General features: G+C 42.9%; 1 protein-coding gene across 1 annotated transcript in view; it reads left to right on the top strand.

The window, feature by feature from the left end:
* Nucleotides 1-323: 323 nt before the first annotated feature.
* Nucleotides 324-12,805, top strand: part of ZSWIM6 (zinc finger SWIM-type containing 6) — a gene marked incomplete at its 3' end in the record, with an annotated part of 203,647 nt that continues 191,165 nt past the window's right edge. The window contains exon 1 of the mRNA XM_082837232.1: nucleotides 324-1,008. Within this exon, the coding sequence (XP_082693358.1) occupies nucleotides 339-1,008 (670 nt within the window). The 5' untranslated portion in view covers nucleotides 324-338. The remainder of the gene's footprint in view (nucleotides 1,009-12,805) is intronic.

The raw sequence follows: 12,805 nt of genomic DNA, 5'->3' as shown, positions 1-12,805 counted from the left end.
CCGCCTGAGCCCCGCCCCCCGCGTCACAGCAGTCTGACATTCTCACAACCCTTCGGGAACCCAACCCCAGCGCCCCCGCTACCCCCGTGTCCGCTGAGCGCTCTATTTATGTTTCAGCCCAGCGATTTGCATAGGCCCCGCCCTTGGCCCTAGGTTCCCCTATCGGGGCCCCGCCTCAGCCTCGACGTCACGGTGAAGGCCTCACCTCTTGTGCCCGTACAAGGAGCGGCGGGCCCTAGATGGCAGCGTGGCGTCGCGGCGGCGTGTGCGTGTCGCGCTTCCTTGTGCCGTTTATAGGGTCCTGGCACTTCCGCTGTCGGGTTAGAAGCGGCGCGGTCATGGCGGAGCGCGGACAGCAGCCTCCTCCCGCGAAACGGCTCTGCTGCCGGCCGGGCGGCGGAGGCGGTGGCGGCGGCGGCGGGGCCAGCAGCGGCGGCGGAGGAGCGGGTGGCGGCTACAGCTCTGCCTGTCGGCCGGGCCCGCGGGCGGGCGGCGCGGCGGCGGCGGCGTGCGGGGGCGGCGCAGCGCTGGGGCTGCTGCCGCCGGGCAAGACCCAGAGCCCCGAGTCGCTGCTGGACATCGCGGCGCGCAAGGTGGCTGAGAAGTGGCCGTTCCAGCGCGTGGAGGAGCGCTTTGAGCGCATCCCGGAGCCGGTGCAGCGCCGCATCGTCTACTGGTCCTTCCCCCGCAGCGAGCGGGAGATCTGCATGTACTCGTCCTTCAACACCGGCGGCGGCGCCGCGGGCGGCCCCGGAGAAGACAGCGGCGGCCCCGGCGGCGCGGGCGGCGGCGCGGGCGGCGCAGGCGGCGGCGGCTCCTCGTCCTCGCCCGCCGCCACCTCGGCCGCCGCCGCCGCTGCCGCCGCCGCCGCCGCCGCCGCCGCTGGGGCCGGGGCCCCGTCGGCGGGGGCCGCCGGGTCGGCGGACGGCGGAGACGAGACACGGCTGCCCTTCCGCCGGGGCATCGCGCTGCTGGAGAGCGGCTGCGTCGACAACGTCCTGCAAGTCGGTGAGTCACGGGGCAGTCGCGGGGCCGTCTGTCCGTTCGTCAGTCCCTCGGGGGGGCGCCCGCCCCCTCCTCTCCCCTCCCCTCCCCTCCCGGCAGCCCCTCAGCCCAGCGCGCGCCCGCACCCCGCCCGGTGCCCTCACCGTCCCGGATAGTCCTCCAGAGCGGAGCGCCCATTTCCTCCCCGCCCCCTGTCTCCCCGGACGGGCCAGCGCGAGGGGGAAATGAATCAGCAGGACGCGCCCCTCCGCGGGGTCCGCGGGGTGGGTGTCGGGTGCCCCCGGTCCGCTCGGTTCCCCGCCCTTCTTCCGGGGAGCACGTCCTGGAGGGCTGCTCGCCTGTTTTGGGGGGTGAATGTGGACAAAGGCACGGGCTGACGGCCGGGCTCCGGCGGAGGTTGTCTGTGGCGGGGCCGTGCGGGGCGGGGGAGGGAGCGCGGGCCGCACAGACAATGCCGGCCGGGGCCGAAACGGCGGCCGGGCCGCGCTCTGCGCTCTCCCTCCTCTCTCCCCTTGTCTGTCGCTCGTTCGTCTTTCTTTCTCCTCTTCCCCCCGCTCCTCACCCCCCGCCCCTTCCATTTGAGGGAGGGAAATACATTTTAATGCCACTTGGCTGCCTCTTTTCTCCTGGCTTCGACGGGCTGGCGGCCGCGGAGCTCCGGGGGTCGCTGCGGCGTCTGGACTGGCCCGGGCGAGCTCCGCCGGCCGCCCCGGATTTAAATGTCCTTTCCTCCGCGCCTCTCCGTCTCGGGGCCGCGCGGCGGGCTGGACCCATCTCCTGAGGGACCTCTCCCCGCGAGGACGCCCCCTAATTAAAGGGCGCGAGCCGGGCCGGGAGCGGCTGGTTCTTCCCCGTTCCGGGGGGCAGCGGCGTGCCCGGGGCTCCTGCCGCCGGAGTTCGGTTTGCGCCCGGGGTACCGGGGGTCGTGCTCTGTGCGATCCGTGGGGAGCGGTGACGGGCTTGGCGCTCTCGGCCGGCGGGCTGCAGGAGCGTGAGGCGGAGGGGCTCCGCGGCCGCTCCCGCGTCCTTCCCTGCGCGACCGCCTGGCAGCCGGGCACGACCCCGCACTTTGTTCTCATTTTCAGGTTTATTTGTGCCCCTTTCAGTTTAAGGTCATCCTCCGAAAAGGGGAAACCAAACAAAAGAGTCTCTTTATTTCTTTTCGGGGCTTGTAAAGTAGAAGATATTTGACAAAGGCGAGAGTAGGACTTGTGGTTTAAAGCTGCACAGCCCTTCTTTTTCTGACAGACCATGAGAGTTTTCTCAAATACCGAATTCTAAAAGCTTTCCCTGTCCTCCCCCTCCCCCCACCCTCCAGTGTGTTTTTCTGGTCAGATATTTTTTTCAGCTGTAGCGCTGGGGATGTTTTGAGCTGCACGGAAAAGAACAATGCTATAGTGAAACTCCCCTTTCCCCGTATTTTTCTCCTGATTGCAAAACGACGTATTTTCTAACCCCCCCTTCTCATATTGCTGTCTATTTAAACTGTGGTGGTGAGCACGGTTCCTAATGAATGGGGAGAGGTTTGGAAGCATCACTGCCTCTGATTTTTTATTTAATCTTCTCTTTCCGTAGTCAGTTCCTTTTATCCTTCTCTTTGGGAGTCGGGTGGGGGGCTGGGTGGGGACCCAAGAGAGACTTAAAGATTTGTTTTAATCCTATCTGGTTACTTTGAATTCTGATGCAATCTGCAAACGTGATTTTCTGCATGGTCATTTATTTGTAAAGGCAGCCCCCAGTGTTGCCTTTTCTAGGTTAGATACCCCTTTCCTTATGTCTAGAGGGGGGTTTAATTTCTGAGGCCATCCATTCTTTAAAAAAAATCTAATTAACAGCCTTTCAAGTTATTATGCCCCCCCCCCCTTGTTTCCTGCCTGGTTGAAATAGATTGAAGCACATCCATGGTTTCTCAGTATAACTAGTTTGTGAGTTTTTATGGCTTGGCTGGCAATGCTGAGTTTTTTTTTTCCCCCTTCTGTGCTTGACTCTGCTTGCAAGCAATGAGGAATGACAGGAGAGCACATAGGGAGGGTTTCTTGGCTGATTGCATTTAAGCCAGGAATTCACTGTGAAAATAAAGCCAAGGGACGATAAATAAAAGATGCAATCTTCTCTAGGAGACAGACACACAGCGTGGGCTTTGCCTGCTTTCATTGGTGAAGAGGCCGGGGTGAGTTGTAAAGAAAATAGTAACTTTCTGAATAGTCCCGGGAGGAGAAGGAGGCCACTGAATGGAGCTGGCAGTGGTTGATGTGAAGTAGATGCTTCTTATATAGTTTGAAGAGTTGACCACCCCTTTGGAAACACTTAACATACGTGCTAAACAAGTGCTGTACAAATTGTGGAAAATATTCTTTTTTCCCTTCTGAGTTCTGCCAATTTCCTTAACTTCCAAGTTGTATTACTTGTTGTGCCAGTCAGCTTAGAGATGGAAGGCTGTTAAATGCCTGGCAGCTGGCACTGAGATAGAAAACTTATGACCAAGATTTTTTTTCTTAAAGAAGAACAGAGAGAGTAGCTAGATTAACCATCTAATTTAGCTCTAAGTGGTGGTTTGAATTGGAACTAACATGAAGCTTATTTTATAATTTTGTGATTTGAGGTAGAACCCTTTCGCTTCATAACCTGAAATGGAAAAGAACAGAATACTCTGTTGATAGCATCATAAGCAATTTTCTGCTATTGCAAAATTACAAGTTTGTTTGTACAGGAAGTATTCTTTGACTTTTGTAGAGATGACTAAATTATAGATACAATACAGACAATCTAGTTGTTGGACTTTTACACTTACAATGTTGAAGATTATTTAAGGTTATTTTACACTTACAATGTTGAAGATTATTTAAGGATTGAGGGACAGAGAACTGGGATTTCCCGGAAATTAAACATACTTGCTTAGTTATTATTTTCCAACTCCTAGATTTTAAGAAAAAGAAATTTAAAGGAAAAGAAATTAAACCTTTGATGTAGCAGCTGTAAGCAATATTTAATTGGTACAGAGCTGTTCATCAGTTGATTATGGGAAGTTTTGGAGGAAGTGTTGTTGGCTTATTATTATTAACTAATGATATATGGGGTGGGAGCTATTGCTGACGGTAAGGTGCTTGTATGTAAATATTATTGACAACATTCCAGTAATGATTTAGAAGTCACATAAATTTTCCCAAAAATTTTGCCTGGGAGAGAGCAGGCAAATCCCTAATGGGACCTGAAACTTGAATTGTTAAGGAAGAGACAGATATAAGTTACCTGATTTAAAAAAATCTAAAAGTTTCTGTAGGATTGAAAACATGATGAACCAAGTTAAGGAACTAACTGGGGCAAATATTTGCCACATGTTTGACCAAAGGCTGGCAGGTAATTCCTAAAAGTCGGGGAAAAAAAAAGAGATGAATAACCTGGTAGAAAAATGGACAACACATTTCAGAAAAAAATGCAAATTATTAATAAATGTATTTATCTTCACTAAGAGAGACACAAAAATGACATGCCATTTTCATCCACCACATTGGCACACAGGTAGACATTACCCAGAATTGATTGAGGAGGTGGGAGAGTGGGATGCTGCCTCCCCTGATGTTTGGCACAATCTTTTTGTGTCATTTCTAGGAATTTATTCCATAGATATATTGATATTAGTGCACAGTGATGTTCATTACGGTGAGTGATGCTTATTGCAGTATGGTTTGCAATACTGAAAATCTGGAATCAAGCTAAATTTCTATCAAAAGGGAAGTGGCTAAGTAGTACTCAATGGAATACTATGCAATCATGAAAAAACAAAGTATATTTTTATATACTGACAAGAAGAGGTGACCAGCATATTTCATGTAAAAACAAGTCAATTCTATACTACAAAGCTACAGTAATCAAGACAGTGTGGTACTGGCACAAAAACAGAAAGATAGATCAATGGAACAGGATAGAAAGCCCAGAGATAAACCCACGCACATATGGTCACTTTATTTTTTAAAAAGGAGGCAAGAATATGCAATGGAGAAAAGACAGCCTCTTCAGTAAGTGGCGCTTGGAAAACTGGATAGCTACATGTAAAAGAATGAAGTTAGAACACTTCCTAACACCATACAGAAAAATAAACTCAAAATGGATTAAAGACCTAAATGTAAGGCCAGACACTATCAGACTCTTAGAGGAAAACATAGGCAGAACATTCTATGACATAAATCACAGCAAGATCCTTTTAGACCCACCTCCTAGAGAAATGGAAATAAAACCAAAATAAACAAATGGGACCTAATGAAACTTAAAAGCTTTTGCACAGCAAAGGAAACCATAAACAAGACAAAAAGACAACCCTCAGAATGGGAGAAAATATTTGCAAATGAAGCAACTGACAGAGGATTAATCTCCAAAATTTACAAGCAGCTTATGCAGCTCAATACCAAAAAAAACAAACAACCCAATCCAAAAATGGGCAGAAGACCTAAATAGACATTTCTCCAAAGAAGATATACAGATTGCCAACAAACACATGAAAGGATGCTGAACATCACCAATCATTAGGAAAATGCAAATCAAAACTACAATGAGGTATCACCTCACATCAGTCAGAATGGCCATCATTAAAAAATCTACAAACAATAAATGCTGGAGAGGGTGTGGAGAAAAGGGAACCCCCTTGCACTGTTGGTGGGAATGTAAATTGATACAGCCACTATGGAGTATAGTATGGAGTTCCTTCAAAAACTAAAAATAGAACTACCATATGACCCAGCAATCCCACTACTGGGCATATACCCTGAGAAAACCATAATTCAAAAAGAGTCATGTACCACAGTGTTCATTGCAGCTCTATTTACAATAGCCAGGACATGGAAGCAACCTAAGTGTCCATCGACAGATGAATGGATAAAGAAGATGTGGCACATGTATCCAATGGAATATTACTCAGTCATAAAAAGAAACGAAATTGAGTTATTTGTAGTGAGGTGGATGGATCTAGAGTCTGTCATACAGAGTGAAGTAAGTCAAAAAGAGAAAAACAAATACCTTGTGCTAACACATATATATGGAATCTAAAAAAAAAAAAAAGGTTCTGAAGAACCTAGGGGCAGGACAGGAATAAAGATGCAGATGTAGAGAATGGACTTGAGTACATGGGGAGGGGGAAGGGTAAGCTGGGACAAAGTGAGAGTGTGACATGGACTTATGTATACTGCCAAATGTAAAATAGATAGCTAGAGGGAAGCAGCTGCATAGCTCAGGGAGATCAGCTCAGTGCTTTGTGTCCACCTAGAGGGGTGGGATAGAGAGGATGGGAGGGAGACACAAGAGGGAGGAAATATGGGGATATATGTATATGTATAGCTGATTCACGTTGTTATAAAGCAGAAACTAACACACCATTGTAGAGCAATTATACTCCAATAAAGATGTTAAAAAATAAAATACAAAAAAAGAAAATTTTAAGCGAAAAAAAATAAAGACAACTCAACAGTTCATGTAGTATGCTGCAATTTCTGTTTAAAACAAAAAAGATGGACTTGCATATAGGTATATAAGAATGTGGAAAATGTACACAAGCAACCAGTGGATAGTGAGTATCTTTGGAGGAGGGCAGTCAAATGAATGGGCAAGGTTTTGGGGGGAATTTTAATTTTCATTGTTATTATGGTTGGATTTTTCTTAAAACTAGCAGCATATACTTTTGTAATAAGAAATCTTAGGATCGTTATCCTTGTGTTTTTAATTAACACATTTTTTTTTGTTTTGGGGGGGGTGTGTGTGTGTGTGTGTGTCCCCTTTCTGAAGAACTGGTGTACACTCAATTTTTTTTTTTTGAAACACCATTTCCTTATTTGTGACTAAACAATCATTTAAAAGCAAGAAATGTCTAAACAAAACTAGAAACTAGTCTTTTGTATAAGGAAGGAGCTAGGTTTTTTTGTTTTTTTTCTGGTTACTTTTGGGAGAGAAATTCTGTTCATACTTTGTTAAACATTCTCACGGTCTTTTCAGATTTGTTACTTAAAATTTTATGATTTAGGGGGTAGCAAAGCAGTAAAAGGGGATCATTATTAGATTTAAGATGGTTAAAATTTTAATCAGCTAACTTAAGGCTAATTTGTTGGCCTGTGAGTATTTTGATTTTCTTTACAGTCCAGAGATTATTATATAAAGATGTGATTCTAAATGCACTTTGAGAGTTAGGTGTTTTGTTTATTGATGATAATATAGTTAATTGAATGTAATTTTGAGATTAAGGTAATGATATAGAACAAATTTGAATGAGAGCCCTATGCTCGTTCTGTCTTTTGGTTAATGAAAAATTACACAAAAGGAAAAAAAATTGAAACTAGTTGCATGTGTTTTTTTATTGTGGTTCTATCTGAGTTGAGATGTTTGATTTGCTTACAATTGATTCTTGAAAGTATTGAGCATCTCAGATGTGCTCAGCATTGTTCTGAGGGAGTTTCAATTTTAGGTGAAGCAATCTTGAAATTTTTTATGGTACTTGGTTCTCCAGCGGTTAGTATTGGTCCAATGAAGAAATCTAAAGTGTTTGGGAGACAGAATACTTTTCGTAGCCAAAATATTTCAACAATACTGGAAGGTGGAATTGCAGATTTGAATTAAGCAAATATTTCTACTCTTGCTTCAGTCTTTAATTTCCTGCCCTACATACTTGTATTCTGAGTACACCCTGGAATTGAGGAGGAAAAGGCCACCCACATTATTTTAACTGTGCATTGAGTTTCATCCTTTTTGCAGATGAGAGACTTGGATACCTTTCGTTCTTAAAACATCAGGATTCCGTGGAACGTGTTGTCTAAAGAACAATTATTGCAATTAATTGAACAATTAAAGTCAGTTTTGTCTTAAGTATGTCCTGGCCAACTGTTAAGATGTTTATCTGTTTATCCTTGGCTTCTTTTCTTTTCACAATGGGTAATCAGTTACTGTCAGTTCCAACTCTAAATGTTTGGTCTGCAAAGATGCAGGGCAGCATGTCTTTTTTACTCAGAATCATATTAAGAGTTTACTTAAGAATGTGTGATTTTAGCTAGTAATATGTTCAGTGAACAGGATGGCAGTGAAGGAATGACTGATACTTTCGTTTAAGAAAGCTGTCCCTTTTAAAAATTATACGAACTGGTCTGTACTAATTCCAAATGCTTACGTGCTTTATATTTTTGTGTTGGAAAATCGGTTTTCTTCAGTGATGCAAAATGAATTTGGTACCTTTATTTTAAGAAGCTTATGTATACATATGATAAGACACACCCGTGTTAGAAATTTTTATAGGGGCCATCATTTAACTTGAACTGCTGTTGACCTTCACTTGTTATATTTAAGAGGACAAATATCCTACAAGAGAAAGCAGATTATAGGTAAGTATAAACATCTTAGAAACAAAGCAGATTATAGGCAACAATTTTTTAAATGGTAATAAACTACATGGAGCCCACAAAACCATTTTCAGTTACCTTTCAGATTACTATTATATAGTTTGAAAAATCATGCTTTCTCGCAATAAAAAATGTAATCTAATTTTCTTGGTTTATTAATTTTTTGATGTATGTAAATATTACTGTATTTATTACTGTAAATTAGAAAACATGAGCTATTTCCTCCTTATAGTGAATGGAAAGACTCATCTCTTTCTGAGAAATCAGTACCAAGTGGTAATTTGGAGAAATATGTTACATAGTCTTGTCCCATGGAAAGAGACTTGTTTCCCAATCCTAGCCAGAGTCTCAAAAATAAAGTGTGTTAGATTTGTTTGAAAAATCTTGAGTGTCCTTCCACTTTTTGCTTTCAGTGCCATGTGTTCTGCTAAGAATTTCCTTTGTACATGGTTTTCAATTCTTTAAAAATAGGATGCTTCCTTTATTTCTTTGATCTAGAAAAGATAGCCAAAGCAAGCTTTGGAGAGAACGCAGTGCAAAATCTGCTTTTCATTTTGAACTTAAAGATTGACCTTCAGCTGATAGTAAGTGAAGTCTGTTGGAAAAGGGTATGCTAAGTGTTTTATATTTGTGGAATTCTTTAGTGATAATTAGTTTTTTGTCAGCATATGTTACATATATTTATTTATGTATTTATTTGTAACAAATTTGATGTTCCCAAGTGAGAGAAAAGGAGACAGATGAACCGAGGTATCATTTGAGTATCACTACCCCAAGCGTATTTCAGTGACCTCTGTGTACCTGTGCACTCTTCTGTTTCTTCTTAAATATGCGAACGGATGAGATTCTGTTTTTACACAATACTTTTGCATGATAGTTACTATCTACCTGTAGAGCTCTGAATATTTGTACAGCTAGATTCCAGCTTCTCCCATTTTGCTCATGAGAAAACTGAGGCCCAGACATGTTGAGTAATTTGTCCAGAGAGGCATAGTAAATTGCAAAGTTAAACGTGGAATCTCTGTTTTTCCACTACTCAGGCTGCCTCCTAATTTGCTGGGAATGTTTGGTAAACTTCAGAAAATCTCAGAAATCAGAACAAGCATATAGTGAATGTAAATTGACTGTGCTGTTGGAGAGATTATTTGGCTAACATTTCATTGAATGTTATAAAAGTATTTCTAGATAACATTTTAGTTTCAGGCCAGATTCTAATGGCTTCAGTTAAGCAGTGATTCTGGCATGCTTAGTACATGCTAGTATAAAACATTCGTAGACATTTGGAAACTGTAGAGATGTTCTCTGATGAGATTAAAGTTCAGGAAAAGTTAGTTATGATTGCTAGCTGTATGAAACTCTGTTACAGTTGGTGTGAGTACACATGACTGTACGCATACCTCCTTGTAATACAGAATTTACTAAAAGTTGAAAATACTACATACACAGGACGATAGAAGTCAATACCCAGGAAGAAATTTGTCTATTCTGAACGTAGTATGTATATGAAAAACTTATTCAGTATTGTCTGTGTTTGACCTGTTTTTGTACATTTTTCAGTGTTTGCCAGTGTCACCCCACCCTCATCGCTAGTAACTAGTACTATATACATAACCCTTAGGTACACTTCTTTCACGTAATTGATGTGGCCTCAAAGCTTTATTAACATCTCTTCATAAAGACCTTGTATTATTTCGGGGTTTTCTTTATTGCACTGAGCATGATTTACAGTGAGCCTCTTAATACTGCTGTAACAGCATTTCCAGTCAACACTTGCAGAGCACTTAACCATGTGCCAGATACTGCTCCAAGTACTTTATATTTCTTAACGGCCCTATGAGTTAGGTACTTTTATTATTTTCATTTCACAGATGAGATAACTGAAGCATAGGGAAAAAGCGCAAGTAACTTTTGCCCAAGGTCACACAGCGTGGTAAATTATGGAGCTAGACACAGCCTCTCTGGGCTGGTACTCTTACCCCCTAAATAATATTACTTGTGATGTGTCATCGTTAACTATTCTAGAAAGTTCATCTTCATGTTTATAGTCTCTTAGTACTTTTTAGGCTTTTTAGGGTAATTTTTCACAGCCAGAATTTTAAATTGTGATCAGAGCTATGATTTTTAACATGTATTTTAAAAATTTGATTTGAAAAACTGCACTTTAAAAATACCTTTTGTGGGACCTACTGTATAGCACAGGGAACTCTGCTCAATGTTATGTAGCAGCCTGGATGGAAGGGGAGTCTGGGGGATAATGAATATATGTATATGTATGGCTGAGTCGCTTTGCTGTGCACCTGAAACTATCACAACATTGTCAATCGGTTATACTCCAATATAAAACAAAAAGTTAAAAAAAGTGCCTTTTTGTGAACGAACTTCAGCTTTGGAAGATGGTTGTGTGGGGTGATTTTGATCATCATTCATCAGACATTTTTAACTTTTGAAAGAGGAGTAACTTGCATGTTAGATCTAATTGCAATATATATGTCGCATATATACATTTATCTTGTACAACTTTTTGAATGTTATGATTGAAAATTATACTATTTCTTGTGCTGAGAAAAAGATTTAATTTTCTTTGAAAGAGATAGGGATTGGAAGGATGTTAATTGGAAGGATGCAGTAGAACCTGTCAGTACATCTAAACTCTTACCAACTGAAAAAGCTGATCAGATAAATTGGAAGCTCATTTAGTGAATTAATGCGCTTAAAGTTCAGGTGACTCACTGCCTGGTCCTACGTTATTTAACAGTCTGTTTACTTAAAGCATTTTTCATTGTTAATTGGTGTCAGATCTCTAAGGTTAGAAGGTATTATGGAAAATAATGTAAGAAGATAGTACATAGAATGAGTCCACAGAAGCAAGATTTAAATTCTCTTAATTACGTTAGTACAATTTAGAATGCTACATGTGCCATGTTGTAGCTGTTAAATATTTGCTGACAGTGATCAGTATTTTTATAAATGAAGTATAGGTATTTTATCATTTCACTGTAAAGGGCAGAGCCTGGAGCCTCTTCTGGTGTTACTGTTGGTCTTTTGGTAAAGGCTGGCAGAAGTTGAAGGTAGCACTGTAGTATTTGGTTATGTTGAACCTTTGTTCCTGCTAGTGCTTTATATTAACTCATTTCTACAAAGAAGATGGTCATGATTTTAATAAATATTTGTCGTAAAATAAACTGCTAAAACACAAATACCAGAAGTTTGTAATCAGATGTATGTGAGAGAGGACTTTTTTAAAAAATAAGTTTACCTTATTTCTTTAGGACTTTGTTTTTTAATTTAATTTAATTTTTTAATTTTTAATTTTTTTTTGTCCATGCGGTGGGATTGAACCTGAGCCTTCAGCAGTGGAAACACTGAGTCCCAACCACTGGACCTCCAGGGAAGTCCCGGACATTTTTTTTTTTTTTTTTGCGGTACGCGGGCCTTTCACTGTTGTGGCCTCTCCCGTTGTGGAGCACAGGCTCCTGACGCGCAGGCTCAGTGGCCATGGCTCACGGGCCTAGCTGCCTCGCGGCATATGGGATCTTCCCGGACCGGGGCACGAACCCGTGTCCCCTGCATCGGCAGGCGGACTCTCAACCACTGCGCCACCAGGGAAGCCCCGGACTTTGTTTTCTTTTTAAAGCATTCTTCAAGTTTCCTTAGCACTTAGGATTTTGAACTCCTGACACCATAGTCTAGTTCTCTTTTGCTTCTCTCCTACAATTATCACCTGTGTAATTTTTGTCTTATATTTCTCTAGACCATGGTAAAGCTGAGGACTGAAATGGCCAATGGCTGCTTTGTGATGATGGCAGAATCAAGTGAGACTTGAGGGTAGGAGTGAAGGGAGCCTCTGAACCTAACCTGCCTCAGAGCTCAAGTATCTTTCTTCTTTTCCCTCCTTCTCTAATGCCCATGCTTTTTCCCTTCCTTTCTTGGGCACGGGGGAATGGAGTGGGGGAATGAGGAATAGTAGAGAGTGGTAGGGAAAAAGGCAAGAAATCGGAAGAGGTAAGAAATACCAACCAAGAGAGTGTGTTCCATTCCTTTCTTTCCCAGCCACTGTCCCCTTCCCTTCAACCTCCCTCGATTTAGGGAAATAAAGCTGAGGTCACAAGGACCTATGTGTTCCAGCTGCTGCTTGGCTGCTATTTTTAGCCTGGCCCTCCATCAGGCTGGCACTAGGCCATGATGGCATAGGGCCAGCACGTTGTGGGACTGCTTGGCAAATGTCAAAAACTTAACTTTTCAGTTATTAAACTGAACTAAGTTTTGTATATATTCTGTGTTATGATATTCTACTTACCTCTACTTTTTTGAAGTGGGATGTGCATTTTTTAAGAAAGGATTGATTTTTGATAGTAGTCATCATACTGTGATAGCTATTTTAGATAGGAGAAAGATTTAAGAATTGCCTTATCAGGTCAGACATATATCCT

This window comes from Leucopleurus acutus (genome assembly GCF_964270905.1).
Source record: "Leucopleurus acutus genome assembly, chromosome: 3".
Taxonomy (NCBI): Eukaryota; Metazoa; Chordata; class Mammalia; order Artiodactyla; family Delphinidae; genus Leucopleurus; species Leucopleurus acutus.
Note: the sequence above shows the minus strand (reverse complement) of the source record. Positions and strands in the feature narration are given on the sequence as shown.